A 19289-nucleotide genomic window follows, 5' to 3' on the forward strand; every position below is an offset into this window, starting at 1 on the left:
GCAGTGTTTTTAGTCCTGGGGCTTTCTGAGGAGAGCCTGGATCTTTTAAACAGAGCAGTGCCCATCTCAATTCCAGATGCATTTATCTCCCAAAGTCCTAAATGATTTGTCCTAAGTTGTACAGGTTGGAAACTCTCCGTGTGGTTCTGTGGTAGCTGAGACCATCTGGTGAACTAAATCCAGCAGCTTGATAAAGACCAGGGGGACCACTGCTCAAACATCCAAGTGCAGAGCTGTTGGTTCGGAAAGGCTCCTTTTCCCTTAAGGCTGCCCAGGCAGGAACTCGGTGACCTTCAGGAAGCACTATATGGCTGACTTGTTTTCTCAAGATTTTCTTGGCAAAGTGGGACGTAATTCAGCGACCGAAGCATTTGAAAGACTGGGAAGTGTTTGGAACCTCAGATATGAAGAAAAAAGTGTTTTCTGCACCATTACAAAAAGGTGTAGGAGTACTTTGTAAGGGAGGCTAGCGGCATTAAAATATCTGCGTCCGGTCTCTCCAGCTGTTGATCTAGGCTGTGTTTAATTTTTTACTTATATTTTGGACCGTAATAGCCCAGATCTTTGTGTTTGCCACAAAGACAATTACACCGAGAGGAGTACAGTGTGCTCTTCTGAGAAGGCTGGGAACTGTGCAGTGGCAGGAGGGGACTCGTGTGCCAGTGCTTGTAGTCAGTGGTGCTGCTCGTGCTGAGCAGGCAGAATTCCCTCAGTAGTTGTTGCGTGTGTTTCCATACTGCTGTAGAGGATACCTTAAGTACTGCAGTGGGGATTTATTGGAAGTGTAAGCACTTATTACATCATCTAAAGGAACTGGCAAGTTTGGCAGGGTCACAGCTGCTTATCGGGCCCTGTTTATTGCATACATGAAAAGAAGAACTGCCTTTCCCTGAGAAAATGGAGAACCATCGCGGAGGCTTTACGCTCCCTTTAAAAGCAGTGGAGACAACAACGCTTTCTACAAGGCCTAATGGGACTTTGGGAGATGGCCAGGGTATTATCATTTGATTTTGATGCCAGTAAGTTTTTCTGCTGTGAATAGGAAAGGAATTCATGAAAGGAAACACGAAGAATGACGCTGTCACAGGAGCAAGCCTCCGAACAACTACTGAGTTTTAAACTGGAATTTACAGTCTCATTGAGGCCAAATCCTGCCCTTCCTACTTGGACAAGTCTCCCGCTGAAGCCAATTATCTCTGCTGGAGTTTTGCCTAGGTAAAATTTTGGATTGCGGATATCCAACGTAATTACAAGACCCGTTGTTTTAAATCATTGTGAAAGTAGGGTCTTAAAGGAAGAGTAAAAGGCAGATAAATACCTTCAAACTTAAAATGTTGAGGCATGTATTGGGTTAGTACAGAAGAATATGGAAGAAAATGTCCTGAAGATGAAGATTATGAGTAAGTTCAGTAGACAAGTAACTACGTGATGTCACAGTTAGGGGGTACGGAAGGTAGGGAGGTCAAGGGAGGCCATCACAGGGGGTTAATCAAGTGACCAAGCGAAGCTAAACCTAAAAATTCTTAACATAAACCACCAGGTACTGGGGATAAACACACACAGCACAGAAAGAAGTGGGAACAGATTGTCACAGCTGGACTGGACACGTGTCCTGTGTTAACATCACATTTGTCATTCCCAAAGTTCCGCGTTTCATTTTCCACTACAAACTTACAGAAACTCAGGAACAAGAAGCTGGGGTTGTAGGGAACACAGCTCATGCTAACGCAGCTAATGCCACAGTGCTCTGAGGTTTTCAGTCTATTCAGTGCCTTTAAGATTTTTAAAAAATCATTTAAAAAAAAACGATTAGTGTCTCAACGTGCAAGTGCAAAATGACTGGAGGTAACGTGCATGTGAGCACAAGGTGATAGACTAATGCATCATGTTGACTGCTTCACAGAATGGGTCCTGCTTTAATGCTTTGATGCTGTGTACTTGATTTTGCTGTCACTTCAACCATGCCAAAATATTTATGATAGAATTATAGACTGAAAATGAAGTTCTAGCCCATTAGAAACAGCAGAAACTCTTCTGTTCCATGTAATTCCTCTGAATTTTGTTCAGATATTCCTGTCGGTGTTTACTCTGCCGCCTCTGTGCCTGTTTACCACACAGATTTACCAACCTGCTCTGGATTTGATTTGCAGACCTCCTTTACTCCATGGAACTCATTTTGTCAATTTGTCTCATTCCGTATAGTTATCTTTTTTTTGTTCTTAATGCCACTGAATTCGTCCAGTCAGATATGCTACACACTATAAATAAAGTCTTTTTTTTTAAATAATGTCTGTGTAAGGATTTCCTTGGTTTCAGTGCTGGGCAGTGTTCTCCTCTCTGCTTTCCATTCCCTCCTAGCATTCCAGTGAGGGCCCGTTCAGGAATTCTCTTCCAAGTTTTTCCATAGCCTGGGAAAGGCTTTCCAGCCACTTTTCTGGAAGAGTTTGCTCCTGAGCTGATCCAGCTGACAACTGGACAATGCAGCCCCTTCTCAAAGGGTAACAGCGAGTGCTGGTAAATGGCCTTTCTGTCTTGGCAGGTTGGAGATTAAGAACAAGTTTGCAGGAGGCACAGCAAGTCAAGCATCACCACCACAGAGCAAACAGTGTAAGTGTGTTAACTCTTATAGCACAGAAAGAGACATTTGCCAAATGATGTTTTAATTACAGGTAAATTTGATTATTAATTTTTTTTCTGGAAAATTCACGAATGGAGAGAAAGCAAATTTAATGGCTCTGTCATCCATCATTTGGATTATTCAAGATTTATGCTTTCACTGAAGCACTCAAAAGTGATCCTGTGAACATTAGGAGTTACTCTAAATTGCCAACACATTTTTGTATTCTCTCTCATTTGTTTTTGTTCTGCATAATAAGACTGATTTTGAAGTTGTGTATTTGCGAAGTACTAGAATAATATCCAAAGAAAGAGATAATCAGAGATGATTCCTTTTTTTCCCCAGGAGTGCTTATGGCCATGCATAGTGTGAGGTGCTACCACCTGGTTAGATTAGGCTGTGGGATTACAACCTAAATGCATGGTTGTAAGCACAATCAGATAGCTCAGACATGAAACTTAAGCTGATGAAGCAGGAAAGCTCTACTGACAGTGAGGGAGCTGTGATGATTTGTATCAGCTGAAAAGCTGTTCCATATTTCTTACTCTTTCCACTTCTGTCCACCAGGTTGGGAATAGCACAGAGGTTCCGACTTCTCTTCCCAGGCCTCTGTTTCCAGACAAACGTGAGGGAAGGTGTTTAAACACAAATAATGAACTGCAGCAAAATACTTTGGTTTTATGATGATCTGAATTCATTTTTTAAGCTTGTGAGTAAGAATAGAGTAGATAGAAAACAAATCGAACAGGGATCTGTGAGTTTTGGCTACAAGCAACTTGCAAACTGTGAAGAAAAATAATTAAAAAAAAAATCTTGCTGATTTAGAAAGAAAAACACCATCTCCACAGGCACTTCCCCCAGCTGTGGGTTAGAAGAACAACAGATAATCAGCGGGCAAAAATGAAAGTCCATGCTGAGAATCAGAACACAGCCTGGTTGTAAAAAAGCCGAAGAGAGTTGGTGTGATGGCTTTGGCTGCCCAGGAGCTGGGAGCCTTCGATGTGGAGCAGCAAATGAGCCAAGAATGCAGCTCTGAGCTGACTCCATTGGTCATGCTCAAAATCACTGAAAGTGCCTGTGCTCATTTTCCAGTAAATTTTATGGGCTCCCTCCTGCTCTATCTGTGCTCTGTGGAGCCAGGCTTTTGTTTCCTGCCCAGAGGGTTCCAGCTTTGGCTGCCCGAGGTGAGGACCCAGTGTTCAGAAAGATAAACACCTCTGACTTGCTGAAGGCTGCACGGGACATCTGTATTCCCACTGAGAACATCATTTCTGCTCACGAAAATTACAAAATCTACCTGATGCCCATGGTGTAGGGGACAGAGTAACTAATGTGTGTCAGACAGCAAAGTGGCACGCGAGTGACTGGCACCATAGCCAGAGCTGACCTTCCCTTCACAAATAAGGAGAAGAAAAGTCAGCAGAGGCTTTGGCCAGCTCATCGCATAGGCTTCTGCTGTGGTAGGTAGGAAAAAGTCATTTAAAGGCTTTCTCCAGCTCTTTGGGGGGAGCATTTTCTCTCTCTGTCTCCACATTTCTGCATGATGCTGCTTGTGGTTTACAGAAGTTAACATAAGCAGAACGTAAGCAGCAGGCAGAAGGTGAAATCCCTGATGTCAATCCCTTGTCAAAGAATGGGAGTCCCAGTCAAGGAAATGGAGGTGATCAAAGCAATGTAATGTTCACCATGGCTGAGTGCAGAGGCTCTGGGAGTTTATATAACTGAAGTAGCCTCTGTAGGATTATTTGAAGTTTCTAGCTTAACAGAAGACAAGGCTGAAGGCACAGGTCTAAGCTTCAACATATGATTCTGCAAATACAAGTCATAACAATCCATGTAGGATAATGTTGTTGATGTTCCAATAGTCTGAAGATTTATGAAAATATCTTCTATTTACTCAGCTGGAAAGAGCCCTGTTCTTCTGGAGTTTTGTTACCCCATAAAGCATTCAGAGGAGACCCCATAATCATTTCAAAGTCAGAAACATTAAGTGGAATAACAAGTATAAACCCTATCCACAGTGACTTTGAAGTGCACGAAGCATGCCACTGCAGCCATAGAATATTGCTGTGCTTTCAGCTGGGGTGGGAAGAAACAGCTCCCAGGCAGTTGTTTCAGGTGCTGGAAAGTCCATATTTTTCCTAACAGAAAAGAAACGGGTTTTAAAAAAAGTTAAAATTGCGCAGTGAAATAGATGATTAAATTCCCACCGAAGTTCACTGGAGCTTTTCCCACGATGCTGATGAGAACTGGGTCCAGACTTCAAGTGACTGGATGAAGGGATAACGGTGTGGCACTGCCATGCGTTATACCTGCGTTCTCCAGCCATCAGGGGGCACAATCCCAGCGTTTCCTCCTTTTGTAGCCCAGGGCAAAATCCTCCCTGGGAGGTAAGATCTCCTGTCTGCACGTCACCCCCCTAACACAGCTCTGCCTTTGCCTCTGCCCATAGGGGGCACGTATCTCTGGGCTACACCAGTCAAAATCTCAGCAAAGGCTGCCACTGCAGGTAAACCTGTGATCCGAGGCCTGGTTTTCGAGGAAGAGGCAAATGAGTTGTGGTTATCACAATGTCTTAGTGTGCAAGCGAGAGATGGCTGCTGAGCCCGAAGAGAAAAGGGAGCAGAGACAGACAAGACAGAGAAACTGAAGCAAAAAGGCTGTGGCAACACAGAAGGAATTTAAACACAGAACTGATGTCACCGAGAATCACAAAGCGAAGCAGTAACAGGGAGAAAAAAGCCCCAAGAGAAGGAGGAACAAGGCAGTAGTTCAGTAATGCTGAAGACCAGCCCTTTCCAGGCAGCCCAGACCAGCTTTGCCTGGATGCTGTGATGAAGTTTCTGTAGCCAGGACAAATCCTTCTCCCTGAGCAGTGGTGGTTTCAGATTGAGCCCAGGCAAGGAGTTACCACACAGCAGCAAAGGCAGCAGGATTTGGGAAACCTGGGCAGAAAGCCCGCCTGCTCTCACACTCCTTTAGAAAGTTCCTGAAGTGAGGGTCCACAGAGGGGTTCAGCTGTTAGGGTGCTTTTCCTGGCTGACCAGGACTCCCCTGGGGTCCTAGACGAACTCCCAGAAGAGTTCTGTGTTTGCTTTCTATAACGAAGAGCTGCTATAGGAGAAAGCTGCTAAAAGGCCTTTCTAGTGCTAACTTATCTGGGCAAGTCTCTTGGTTATGTCGCAGGCTACGTGTAATGCATGAAAAGTCCCAGTATTTTAGGAGAAGAATCCATGGGAAGCAGGAGTGAAATCTTATCAGGTTGTGCTAAATCTTATCAGGCTGTGCAAATCCTACCTAGTTCCTTTGTTATTTCAAAGGAGGAATTATTCAGCAACCAAAGAATGTTTCACACGTTTCCCCATTGCAAGAGGCAGTGAGGTCAGACAGCAGTTGTGTGTTTGGAGCTTTTTTTTTTTTCTTTTTTCCCTTCAAACTTTTTGGATCTCACAAGGATGGCACCTGAGCAGAGAAAGGGACAATAAAGGTACAGTCCCTTCGCCTGAAGGACTACCCTATAACCCATACTATGTTCCAGGGCATTCATGACCTTTATTGGATTTGGAAATCGTCCTCCCCCAGCCCCAACCACTTTTGTGCTGCAATTTCCCCTCCTGCACCCAGCTGTGATTCTGCTCTGGCACGAAATGGCAGTAAGAAGCTGAATGCTTACCCCTTCCCTGCCCTGCTGCTGCTGCTTGACGTGAGGGAAACCATAAAGCAGCAGCACCGAGTCTCTGTGCTGGGGATTGCAAATACGGCTGCTCTGTCTCTTGTGGGCAATGATTTTTTTATTATTATTATTTTTTAAATTTCTTTTAACATTTAGGGACTGATCCAAAGCAAATGTCAGAGCTCAGCTGTGCCTTGTGAGGTTAGCCCCATATCCTGAGAGCCGCAGAGTGCCAGCAGCCAGCGCGTGGCTGACTCCTTGTTCTGTGTCACGGGAGGGCCACGCTCCTTTCACTGAATGTCAGCGAGGGAAGGACAAATTCCTGCTCCCTAACACAATGCAGAGCACAGGGAAACCTCCAAGTTTCTTTGGTTAACACATCAGAGCAGTTTTTGCTTCCTGTCATGGGAATGGATGTCCCTGTGTGATAGAAGTGCTGCATGATAGAAGTGGAGGTGGAAGCGCAAAACACAGCAAATAGCATGGTTGGGCGCCAGGGCATGGCAAACAGCACAGGGAACAGGAGAAAACGCCTCGTGTATGGGAAGTAAACACACCTCGGGCCTTCCTCCTGGTTCCCAGCTCCCTTTGAAAAGCCCCGAGCAGCACTGCTGATGTGTGCACGCTGCAGGGGGGTCAAGGAAAGCTCCTGGGTGAGTGCTCATGCCACTAAAAACGCATGCAGTGGGTTACCTGGTTATTGCTGCAAGGGCCCACGAGGTGGCAATAGCAGGACACTGCTCCCTGCTCCGACACGGCTCCCGTGGAACATTTTTGTCCATCTTTTTGCCCTTAGAACAGATAAAAGATACTGTCAAAGCTTGGGGTGTGAAAGCGGTTCTTGCACCTGGCAGTTTCCATGTGGGCAGCCTCACGCTGCGAAACAAGTGGCTGGAGCGGGTTGAAGGACTTTTAATCTTCTCTGGCTTTACTGCTTGTGCTATTTTTATTTATTTATTTTTTTTTTTTACTTTTATTTTTATTGTTTATTTAAACCACGAATTTTTCAAGCCACAGAGTTTGCAGGTGCTAGTGATTGGAGCCCCAGTCTCACCTGGGTCTCTAACACCTGCAGTGCAAATAAGGATGATGAAGCTCTCAGGTGCTGAGGGTTACTCTGATGTCCCCCTTTTGGATTCGCTCTGCTCTGAGTATAAAGGTTGCACCTGAGAAAGGAGCTCCTTTGGGAGGTGTTTGGTGGTTTGTATCTCTACCAGCAATAAAACAAAGCTCTAAGGGAAGAGGGGTTTGGGTTTGGTTCAGCATGGACATGTATGAGGTGGGGATGGGTGGGATATCACCTCCCAAACACAGAAGGGGATGGAGGCTGAGGAGCTGTTATTGAATCCCTTAAATCCAAAAAGGCCGGAGCAATCCAAGGATTTGGGAATGCCAGGAAGCAGCCTTGTGTAAGAAAATCCACCCAACAACAATCTCTGTGAGGGCAGGAGGACAAATTACTTGGCTGCTGGCTGTGTGCTGGAGAAGATGAGGTATGTGGCAAGCTGCTGGGTGAATGGGGGCTGCGTTGTCCTGACAAGTGCGATGGGCAGGGACTGAGCTATGGGGTTTGTGCTCCAAGAACCGTGCCCTAAAACACTTCCAAAACCACTGCAGCGTGCTGGCAGGAGGAACCACTGAAAAGCGTTGCCTGTAGAAAGTTGTTCCCAGACTCAATGTAAATAAGCAGTGGTCGCTGCCATGCCAGCTTGAAGCAGTCCCAAAGCAGTGCTAAATGCTGCACTGAAACTGGGCTCTTTATAAATACAGAGCAGAGAGAAAAGATGAATCAGACCCAAATCGAGGTGTTTCACCCCAAGGACGGAGCACATCTTGGGGCTTGGTGGCAGCACGCTGCATCTCTTCCCCTACCACTGCTATGGGGGTAGTTTTGCTCCACCACCAGGATGAAGTTTTGGGTTTGGGCTCTGTGAGAGGTGGGAACCCGGTGGCTCTGAGCTGCCCTAAGCCCTGGCTGAGCTGACCACCCAGCCGACCAAACAGCCTGTGCGTGCCCACGCTCCCCTCGAGTGTCAGCAGAAAAATGGGGGCTGCTGGCACAAACAACCTTCTTTAATCCCCTTCAACACAACCTTCGTGGCCAGGCTGTGCTCAGCCATAGCTGTGAGCTGATGTGCTTTGATGGAAACAGGGCATTTCCTGAAGCTCTCTCCATGCCGCGTTGTGCTCAAACACTGCAGGCCACAGACGGAGGCCTCCTGGGTTCCTATCTCCAGATTTCTCTGTCAGAGCCAGGAGGTGGCTGGGTTTGCCTTCGTCCCAGCAGGGGCAGGAGCTGGAGGTTGGCTGCCCGGTGCTGGCACGTTTTGCTCCATCCATAGCTCACAGATGGTGCTGGGACCCTTTGCTGCCAACAGGTTGCCCAACACGCATCTCCTCTCGTTCCTTGTGGGGGTCTGGCCCAGAACGCCAGGAAGGAGGCAGCTGTACTAGTCCTGGAGTGACGCTAATATTTTGCTTTTATGAACAAATACTTGCAACCGAGCCAAAGTCAATTGCCAGCTCTGCTGGGAGAGAGGATCTAGCATCAGAGAAGGATCTCGATTTTGTTCTTGGTTCTCTGTATGACCTTGCAAATAATGACAATATTGGCCCCAAATGGACCGAGATGAGGTATTGGTGGCTGTTGTTGATTAAAGAGCAGGATGTTTCGGTCTGCAGAGGGGTTGCTCCCTCCAGACCTCACACTGGCCCTCCATCTGCCTGGTTCTTCCCCAAGGGACTCCGAGCAGACTCTGCTGATGCGGGCAGCCGGGTTTCCTTGCTGGCTGTGGATGAAACAAGAGCTCTTGCTGGCACGGAAACGGACCCAGCACATCACCCCCACCCTGCTCCCTCAGCATAAAGATGCTTCTGCTGTGTCAGGTCAGCTCAGGGGCCCAAAATGTGGGACTTTTCCCAAGTAGGTAGGTGCTCCATGCGACCCCTAGGGTGGGCAGCTCTCAGATATATGACAATAGTTGACCAAATGTCCCAGTTTGTGTCTCCAGGCTGTGGAGCACATGATAAAGGCTGTGGGATGGCACGGTGGAGGCTGTCTGGCCACAACTCCCTCCCTGTTGGCAGTGTTTGTGCTCCTGGGATGGTGCTGGGGAATCTGCGGATGCATTTGAGGGTGGTGGGGAGGGAGCACGAAGGCTGAGTGGTCTGGAGCGGGAAGCAGCAGAGGAGCCAAGGCTGGGGAGAGCGCTGGCAGAATCGTGTTGTTGGTTTTGATTTTTAAAGCTCGGCTCCAGGCAGCTGGAGGTTTCAGGCTGCGGACTCTGCGCTGCTTCTGAGAGTGGTGTTACGGTGATGCTTGTGCACCCCTCTGCACCCAAAAAGGGAGCAGCCAGGAAGGTTTGCACCACCTGGGGTGAAGGATTGCTCCAGCAGGGGAAGGGAACGCTGAGTGCTGGTGCGTTGCTGGTCCTCTCACTGCTCGTGGGTAAAAAGCAGAGGTTTTTTGATTGATTTTTGACTGAGAAGGGGTTTTCTACAAGTCCAGGGCAGGGGGTCAGTGGGGCTTGGCACGGGGCACGGTCCTTCCTCAGCTCGGTGCCACCGTGCAGTAGCACTTTGTGCCTGAAGGATGTCACCTTCTGCCTTGTCACCTTCAGCTCGTGGCCCTGCCAGTGCTCCTGCAGCCCTGGTGGGCTGCAAAGTGGGGGGAGAGTGCCTCACCAGCTGGAGGAGAGCAGGCTTCTGTGCTGTGACCCACCTCGGAGCCTCTGCCGCGGTGCTTGGCGAGGGGCCCTGACCCCTGGTAATCCCTGCTCCGTGGGGATATTGAGTTTTCTGTTTGCTTTGTGAGTGAAATTGGCCAAGACGCTGTGAAGGGAGGAGAGAGAGCTCTAGGGAGAGGTGTTAAAGAAATAGGAAAACATTATTAAGAGTGTTTTAGGCCGGCAGTTTCCCTTATTAGTGCTTTCATGATGGAAAGAAGCCACTTGAAGCCTGTGCAGTTGCATGAGGCCACCACGTACAGGCCCCTCGCATCGACGCAGATGGCTGCGCCCAGCCCCTGGCATCACCTTTCTCTTCCAAGCCGTGCCCTGCACGCGCTGCCTCCTTGCCTTACAGATCTCCTCCTCTGGCTGCTTGCCCCTGCTGCAAGGGATATGCAGGGAATAAGGAGCTGTATGTGAAATGTTCCCTTTGAGGGGCGATCCTTGTCCAAGGCAGGTGTTGGATAGAAAGAGAAGTCTGAGAAGGAGAAGGGGGACACCAGGTGAAGGACAGCACCGGGAAAAGAAAGGAGTTGGCATCTGCATGAAGGTCTCTGCTCTTGGCAGCCCCAGGCATTCAGTAAATCTCCCTCCACACCAAAAAAAAAGAAATCACTTTTTGAGAAAGGATTGCTTTAAACAGTCCTATGGTTGGGAATATCTTCCAGGCTTCTCGCAGCTCACATTTCCCAGCCTGTCATGGGGTCAGGCACGGAGTGGTGGAGTTAAATGAGAAATAAGAGTCTCACGACTGTGGGAGCCAAGGTTTGGAGAGGAACAACCCAAACAAACCATAAAACGGAACAAAAGAAAGTGCCAGCTATTCCCAGGTTCCTGATAACATCATCAGAGGTGGCAACACTGGACTTCATAAAAAGCCTCGCTGAACTTTAGGGTCAGGCTCAAACAACGACAGCTCTTTCCTTTGTCCATTTGTGCCTGCATGCCTGGGGAGTGACGTGTGGCTGATTGTTACTGCCTGGGTGATGGCTATCTGTGCGCCGATCTCAGATACCAAACAGACCCTGGACTGGCCTTGTCTGTGTAAAAATCCCAGTGTGGTCGGCGTGGAAGTGGTGGTGCTGTTGTGTTTTCAACCTCTGTGTTGGAGGGTGCAGATTTTCCAGCGTCCTGCAGCTGTGTTACACAACTGGAGCACGTTCTTTTGTTTTTCCTGGCTTTTCTCACCTGCAATGGCAGTGTGTTTGTCTGCTCCTCACAGCGTTGTACTGTGATTTAATGTCTGCACCAAGGCAGCGAGATGCCACAGGAAGGCTGCTTTCTGCAAGCAGTAGCGCATCGGTGTGGGGATGTATCTGGATCTCTGCTCTCACAGGGGCAGGTGTGAAGCAACCTGGGATTTTTGGAGTCTGTTCCTCCTGAAATCATTCAGTCCCAATCCCACAGGGATATTTTTCTTCTGTTCTCCATAGCCTATAAAAACAGGATGCTTTCTCCCATTGCAGCTGAGTGAAAGTGACGCTCCTGGAGAGGGGTGACAGGAGGTGTTTGGGGGGAAGATCTCCAGGGAAGGAGCTCAGGACTGGGCTGTCCGTTTTCAGCCAGACTGGACAGAAGAGTCCCAGATGGAGTTTTTCTTGCACCAGTTCAGGAGAATTGATGCAGTTGGAAGGAGACACATCACAAGAGCCTCTGCAGAAGGCTACCCGAGTGGTATCACACACTGGAGAATCCACGTGAGGGAGCACGCCCTCAGACACACTCTGTCCAGGGAAGAAGCTTTAACCAAACCTCTGGCCGACTGAAAGACTGCTCCGTAGGAAACCCATTTTGACAGGAACCTACAGAACTGCTTGTATTTATTTGATTGATCACTTTAAGTGGCAAAACAGCTTTCCTCAGCTATCATTAAACCCCCAGGTGTACCTGGGGGGTGTGTAGAAGGATAATGGCACTCGGGCAGGTGCAGCCTGCGGCAGGGAAGGGAATCACCTCTGCCCCTAAAGGAGCTGCAGGGGCAGCAGGATGTCATCGGAGGGTGCTGGGCAGGAAAGCCTTGCCCAGGCCCAGGACAGGAAGGGTTTGGAGAGGGGTGCCTGGAGGGAGGAGAGGAGGCTGAGCGGGGGCCAAGTTAACCCCTCACGTGCTGGCATTTTCCAGGCGGCGAGCCAAATGACTGCTCGGGCAGATGTATATAACACATGTCTGCAGTCTCCAAAGGGTTATTAACTGCGCAGTAATGGCCATGAAACTTGGCTTCCTCGATGTACATTTAAAATTGTAAAAAAAAAAAATAATAATAAATAAGTAAATATAAAACATTTAGCTTCAGAAGGGGAGAGGGCTTGTTCCCTAGAAACTGTGGGGCTAAATCCACTCTCTGATGGTGAGGACTCCCTGCTGCGAGGGCTCGGGACAGAGGAGAAATGCAGTCACTGCAGCAGGACCACAGCCCCCTCCAGCCACGTGCGTTATCCTTATTGATAACAATTTCAAGACATTTCTGAAAAGCCCACGGTGTTAAATTAATAAAGTCTGTGTCTCAGTAGAGCTCTGGGACTCGCTTTCAATAAAACCACTGCTGCTCCTAACACGGTTTCCTCTTTTTATTGCATGGGTACCTCCACAGGGCCTTCTCCTTGCCTGGCTCCAGCCTTTGCCAAGAGCAGGGCCTGCCTGTGACACTGCCCTTGATGCAGGGTGTTGCAGCTTCTCGGGCCACTGCCTTGAGGCTCTGCATCTCTGTGATGCTCAGAAAGGTCCAGCCCTACCCCATCGTGCTCTGTGCCGGCCAGCCCAGCCACGGAGTGACTCCTTCCATGCAGAAAGTTACAGTCTTCTCTTTATTAGCGCCCCTTTTCCCCCACACTATTAAATTTAGTCTTTCTTTGTGCTGTTATTTTGGCAGAGGACTTTGGAAGGTGGGAGAAAGGCTCTACTAAATACTCATGTAAATCCACGACCTCCAGTCAAACCCTTTTGTTTGAGGGAAGAGCCGAGGCACCAGCTTTGGTCCCTCAGCAAATGAAGACGGCTGGTGGTCTGGGTTTAAACATGACTGTGTGGGGCTCAGGCCAGATCTGGCAGCTCACAAATCAGATTCCTCTTGGCTCTAGGAGTGGAGGATTGCCATGGGTGGGAGAGCTGTGGGGAAGCTGCTGTGCCAGCCTGGGCTCTGGCCTCAGAGGGAGGTGCTGAAGGCACTGGCTCGCTGAAGGTCAGGGGAGAAATTGAGTTTCTGAGGTTTTGCTTTACCCTTACCCATGTTATGCCACAATTGACATAACGCAAGACAGTCCCAAATAGAGATTTTGTCCTATTTGCATGGGTTCTGAGCCAGTCCTTTGGCTTTGGTAACTTATTTCTTGTTAGAGCACAGACCAAGCCTTAAAAGGGACTGGAAAATGCAGAGCTTTTAAATCTCACCTGATCTCATGTTAAAAAAAGTGAATTTGCAACACGGGTCCTGGCTTTGCTCAGATTTTGTCTGCTGGGAACTGGTTGGATCCCCAGTTTCAATCTTGCTGCTGGTGGCTGGTAATGTCTTCCCAGTGCTGCCACGCTGGGGAGACAAGTTTCCTCGTGGTTCTTGGTGCTTTGGGCTGCCACAATGCCTGGAAGAGAGAAAATGGGGTTAACCTGCCCATCACAGCATGCAGCCAAGTATCTGGTAACGTGATTTATACGCTACAATCACTGCTCATGCAAGGCAACACAAGAAATCCTGAACAGAACTGGAAAACAAAACCTCTTCCACAGAAATGGAAAAGGTAAAACTGACAAGCAAGGGGCTGTCAGTGCGGGCTGCAACAGCACTTCTTAGCCTGAAGTCTCCAGACCATCACCCTTTCTGAACAGGCAAAGGCATGCTCTTGAATGTCTGAGGTCCTACCTGGTGCTCTCTGTAGCAGATGGGGCACCAGCCATAAGGCTGTGAGAGATTTGTGCGAGTTGGGAAAAGAGGCAGGTTTGGCTCAAGGAAGAGGGAGGCCAAACCCTCATGATGGTGTGTTCTTTGTTTCCTCTTTCTGTTTGTCTTGCTGCAGTCTGGTTCTACCCCAGTGAAAGGAGGGGACCACGCCGGGTGAAATTTCTTGAGTGGAAATCTTTGACGATGCTGCTGAAATAATTCCAAATTGAAGTTTCTTTGTTCTTCCCTCCATTTTGTGTTAACCTGGTTGTCTGCAAAGCTTCTTGCCAGCCTTTTTCTTGGTTTCAAATGGCCCTTTTCTTAGCACTACCCCAGCTGCCTGCCTGCAGGGATGAGTATCCAAATCTGGTTCCCTTTGCTTGCATCTCAGAGCCATTACCCCTGTCAGTACAACTTTGGACAATCCTTGTGTAAGTGCTGTGCTGAGATCTGCCAGAGTCATTCGCACTCTTTTATGGGTCTTCCTTTGAATTCTTCAACGATTTCAGTAAAAAAAAAAAAAAAAAAAAGAGTTGCAGATTTCTGCACGAGTTTAAAATCCAAGACGCTGCTCTGCTTGGCCGCAGCAGTTTAAAGCTGCAAACGCGTTGGGTCCTTACTGCTGTCTACAACCCAGCCATGCCGGCAGCACAGGACCTGATCCAGAGCCCACCAAATGCAGTGGAAATCTTTTTTCCTGGTGGAAATCACCTCTTGCTTTCCACAGCCCCCGGGCCAGGCTGGCTTCTGATCTCCACGAAGCTGAGGACACGCAGGGCTTGGCCAAGCCATAAGGTAAGGAGGAGCTCTTGGGGCTGTAGGGTCTCGGTGAGGATGGAAGTGGTTGTGCATGGTGAGGATGTGAGTGTGCAAGGATGTATGTGTGTGAGGACGTGTGTGCGAGGATGTGTGTGTCACACACCTGGAGCAGTGAGAGGAATGGGAGCTGGAAGCTGAATTCCTCCTCATCTTCTCCCAAAGCGTCCTCTTGACCAGCACCAACAGCCTGTCCTGCCTGCTTTAAATCCCTCTCTTCTTCATCACTTCAAAGACCAGTCTTTGGATCTCAAGAGATTTATGCACTTGGTTTTTGCCTTTTTTTTTTTTTTTTCCTTCTTCCAGCATAGCAAGTGCTTGGGGGAGTATACAAGATTGTCTAACATCTTCATGCACCCAGATATTCCCAACCTCAATTTTCCTGCTCTTTTGCGAAATAATGGAGGAGATATCTTTTGAGAAATAATGGAGGGGATCAAGCCTTGAGATGTTGCTGGTGGAGAAGGCTACAGGGAATGATGGAACGGATGGATTTATCATGAGAACTCATCAAACTTCTCATCAAACATCTTTCAGCAGTAGCAAAAGGTGCTGTGGCGGAGCTCTGCGGCCGGCTGGGCCATGCCAGAGGCTTTGTGCCCCTCAGCGAACACCCACCCCTGGCTCAGGGGCTGCTGAGGGCCCTAAGATGGCCCCGGGCCAGCCCTAAAACGGCCCCAAGATGGCGCCCCAGCCCCTGAGGGGCAGCGAAGGGCGCCCCCCGCCGGCCGCCCCCACCCACGTGCCACCTCCCCCCTCCGCGCCCGCCTCCTTCGCAGACAACCAATCAGCGAGCGGTGGGCGGGGAGAAGAGGGAGGCTCAACCAATGGCGGCGCGGGGCCGCGAGCGGGGGGCGTGGCCGGGCGCCCAGCACGCCGCGGCTGCCGGCGGCGCCGCGTACTGCTGCCGAGGGCGGGCAGCGCGCACACGGCTCCGCTCCGCGCCCCGCCGCTGCCGGAAAATGTTCGACGGCTGCCTCCTGCCCCTCGTCTTCCCCTGCCTGCTGCTGCTGGGCGGGACGGACGCCGCCACAGGTAGCGCTGCGCTCCCCCGGCGGTGGCGGCGGTGCCGGTGCGGACCGCAGGGCACGGCTCCGTGCGGCTCCGTGGTCCCCGTTCCGCTGTTTGCCCGCCCGCTGCCGCGGGGCTCCGTGCGGGGACGCTGCTGGCTGGGCTCGGCTGCGGCTCGCGCTGCTTTTCCCCCTTCTCCCTGCAGCTTTTTATTGGGGCTGGTGAAACGCGATGCTCGCGGCTCCGCTCTCTTTATTTATTTATTTATTTTTATTTTATATATATATTTTTTTTATAACGAGTGGCTTCAGCCTGCGCTTCGCTCCTCTCCTCCCCGCGCGGCTTTGCCTCTCTCATCCGTGTGTGCACGGCGAGCGCAATAAATCCCCTTTTTCCCCCACCGCTGGCTCCATTGTCTCCGCTGCCTGCTCGCAGCTTCCAGCGCACGGAGCCGCCGAGCTGCAACCCGAGCTCGGGGCTGGCCCCGCGGGGAGGGACAGGGGGGGAAACGGCACGGGACCGGCCCCGGCTGGGGGAAAGGCTGCGAGCCCCCGGTCCTCCCCGTCGTGCCCGTGGTGGTGGTTGGGGTTGGGGGGGGGGGGGCTACGTGCTCCTGAGCCCCTCTCCCCTTCTCGCCTGCAGCTGGCGGCGCGGAGCTGGAAGTGGTGATCCCGGAGCGAGTGGCGCTGGAGAAGATCCACCTGCTGCCGCCCGCCGGCCGAGGGGATCGCGGCGGCGGCGGCCCCCGGCGCCGCCGGGCGCTGCGGAGGGCGGCGGAGGCTCTGCTGCTGCTTCGCCTGCCCGCCGGAGGCAGCGAGCTCTACCTGCAGCTCCGCCGCGACCTCCGCTTCCTCGCCCGGGACTTCGTGGTGGAGCAGCGGCGCGGGGAAGGGCGGCGGGCGGCCGGCCCTCGGCGGCCGTCGGAGGAGCGGCTCTGCTTCTACACGGGACACGTGCTGAACCGCAGCGACTCCTTCGCCTCCCTCAGCACCTGCGCCGGGCTGGTACTGGCAGCGCGCCCCGATGGGTGTCTCCCCCTCACCCCCGCGTCCCCTCGGGCTCACGGTGCTGTGGGGAGCTTCCCCGCTGTCCCCTGCCTCCGGGGGTGCCGCTGAGCTCCCGGCTTCGTGCTAGGGGAGGTGCCCCATGGAGGCAAAAAGAGGCTGTGGGGTTGTGCAGGCGCCTCCCCTCAGCACCTTGCCTCAGCATTTCACCTCAGTACTTCCCCTCAGCACCTCACCTCAGCACCTCACCTGGGTGCCTTTCCTCAATGCCTCCCCTCAGCACCTTGCCTCAGCGCTTCCCCTCAGCATTTCACCTCAGTACTCCCCCTCAGTGCCTTCCCTCAGCACCTTGCCTCAGTGCCTCCCCTCAGCATTTCCCCTCAGCCCCCTGTCCCGCGCTGTGTCTCCAGTGTCCCCCCATGAGGGCTTTCTGTCAGCCCCTGGGAGCTGCCCCTGTACCCCAATGTCTGAGGGGCCGAGGCTCACCCCCACAACGGACACTCACCTAAGGGGCTTGGAGAGTGCTCCTGTGGTGGTGCTGCACGCCATTTGGGTAGTTGGTGGGCTCTGCCTGCCCTGGTCCCCTCTCCAGCAGGTGTAGGGGACACTGCAGTACAGCCTGGGACAGCGGCGCCTCAGCAGGGCACCGCTCCTTCAGCCTGCCCCTGCCACTTGATGTCAGTATGTGAGGGACTTGTGTGGGGACGCCTTAGGCACTGAGGGGGAGCCCAGGACCAGCCCTTTCAGGGTGTTTTTCCCAGCCAGGTGTCTGTGTTTCTCTACGTAGTGTTTTCAGGTGGCCTCACAGGGGCTGGGATCTGTGAGTGTCCTGGTGAGAAGAGGTGAGATTACATGGGACGGCCTGCGTGATTCTCAGTGGAGGTTTAGAAGGTCAAGACAAGGGATAGCTTGTAATAATTGCTGAAAGTGCTTCAGAAAGTTACTGGGACATTAAGCGTGACTCCCGGTTAGTAGTCCTGGGACGCGTGCCTAACTTCTTGGTGCAGGACTGTTGAGGGATATTTCACCTTCAACTCTTCTCAGTGTTAAACACTCCGTGTGCTCTGCACTTTGGGCTTCCAGCCCTCCTTCCTGAACCATATGAGGGCGCTGTGCCTCAGGTTTAAAAAAAAACACACCACAAAGTGGCTTCAAGATGCTGAGGATTTGAGTGGCACTGTAAACCGAGCTGTGTGCCACCGAGGGCTTGCTGAGTTTTAAGTCGATACCTGTTTCAAGCTTTCAGTCACTAACAGCTCTGTGCTTTTGTCACCAGGCACGTTTCGGTGTTCCCATTCATGAAGTGCTGGGCTTCCAATGCTACCAACTCCAGCAGAGCTAAAAAGCACACAAGACAGAGAAGGAATGTTTTAAAGAAAGAAGAATGTAGTTGTAGGCACGGTATTAACTGCCGGAGATCAGGGAATGGAGGAGGGGGAGAAAAAAAGATTGGCGATGCTCCCAGTAGAAAAGTTGGAAAAGAGACAAGACTAGTTAGCCTTTGTTCATTACTCTGCAAATATGAGCCACAATATTGCAGGATCTGTTTATGTCATGAATTCTGAGCAATGACTAAATTGACATAACTGAGCTAGCTGGCATAATTTGGGACGAAAAAGTGACTTCTGTCAAAGCTGCTGGTTTGTGGCACTTTGGGGGACCAAAATCAATACTGCCACATGTGTCAGTGGCGGTGTTGGTAAAGCTCTGCTCAGTTTGCCTGTGAGTCTGGTCCTGGGAGTGCTGAGAGTGGTGTGGGCAGATGTGTTGAGAGAGATGAGTTTCTGCATGTTAGGAGACCTCTTTCCTTTTAGAGGAATCCATTCATTTACTTTTCATTCAGATAATCACCGGGAATGGGGAAAGGGCTCAAAGCAGAGGCAGTGAGGCTTATAACACCTTCATGAATGAAAAATAGAGAGCAGAAAGCTGAGAGTCTCTAGACTGAACCCAAACTTCAGATAAACCTCATGCTATTGAAATGGGTTCACTAAGTTGACCCACGTCACCATGTAGACCATATTCTGGCTAAATTGACCTTTTGGCTTCTTAAGCCTATTTGTAAACATGAAGCACAGCAGATTTTAGCCTCCTGTCACAGTGTTTACTCAGCCTTTTGCAGTGGCTGCACTAAATCCACATACCTGCGATGAAAGCTATATGATTTAGTGGGAAGATGCTTCCAGGGATCAGAGGAATGAAGAGTTCGCCTCGGATTATCTAGGAGTGCCTTGAATCTAGAGCAGAACTGAAGTCAGGTGACTTCAGAGCCCAAATTGTTTGTCTTCTGGTTGGCAATTACAATACCCAAACCATTGCTGCAGCACTCTTTGTGTTTTCCAGTTGCTTCCTTAGATGCTGTTGGCAGCAGAAAGCATAGAGCTTTGCCCTCAGCAGCAGCACAGCTTCACAGGTGGGAAAACAGTCAAGGTTTGCATGCTGGGCTAAAAGAAGGAGCTTGGTTGTGGAAACCTTGCCGCCTGTGTATCCTGTTGGTCGTGTCTTGAGCAATGCTAGCGCTGCAGTGGGATGTTTCCTGAAAAATTCACTGTGGGAGTGCTAATGGGGC

At 50.5% G+C, this 19289-nt stretch overlaps 1 protein-coding gene and 2 long non-coding RNA genes across 4 annotated transcripts in view; 2 read left to right on the forward strand and 1 right to left on the reverse strand.

The window, feature by feature from the left end:
- Window positions 1-3430: 3430 nt before the first annotated feature.
- On the reverse strand, window positions 3431-7072 carry LOC311442853. Its single transcript, XR_014696908.1, has 2 exons — window positions 6984-7072; window positions 3431-4758 (listed from the first exon to the last, which is right to left on the reverse strand). It is a non-coding gene; the product is annotated as an uncharacterized lncRNA (long non-coding RNA).
- A 438-nt stretch (window positions 7073-7510) lies between these two features.
- On the forward strand, window positions 7511-12570 carry LOC311442851. Its single transcript, XR_014696907.1, has 2 exons — window positions 7511-7783; window positions 9031-12570. It is a non-coding gene; the product is annotated as an uncharacterized lncRNA (long non-coding RNA).
- Window positions 12571-15621: 3051 nt separating this feature from the next.
- The window catches only part of ADAMTS17 (ADAM metallopeptidase with thrombospondin type 1 motif 17), a 172502-nt gene continuing 168834 nt past the window's right edge, over window positions 15622-19289 (forward strand). For both annotated transcript variants that reach the window (XM_084531890.1, XM_084531891.1), the window contains exons 1-2: window positions 15622-15740; window positions 16359-16720. In XM_084531890.1, coding sequence (XP_084388016.1) covers window positions 15668-15740; window positions 16359-16720 — 435 coding nt within the window. In that variant the 5' untranslated portion in view covers window positions 15622-15667. The remainder of the gene's footprint in view (window positions 15741-16358; window positions 16721-19289) is intronic.

Source organism: Aythya ferina (assembly GCF_964211825.1).
Source record: "Aythya ferina genome assembly, chromosome: 11".
NCBI classification, from domain to species: Eukaryota; Metazoa; Chordata; class Aves; order Anseriformes; family Anatidae; genus Aythya; species Aythya ferina.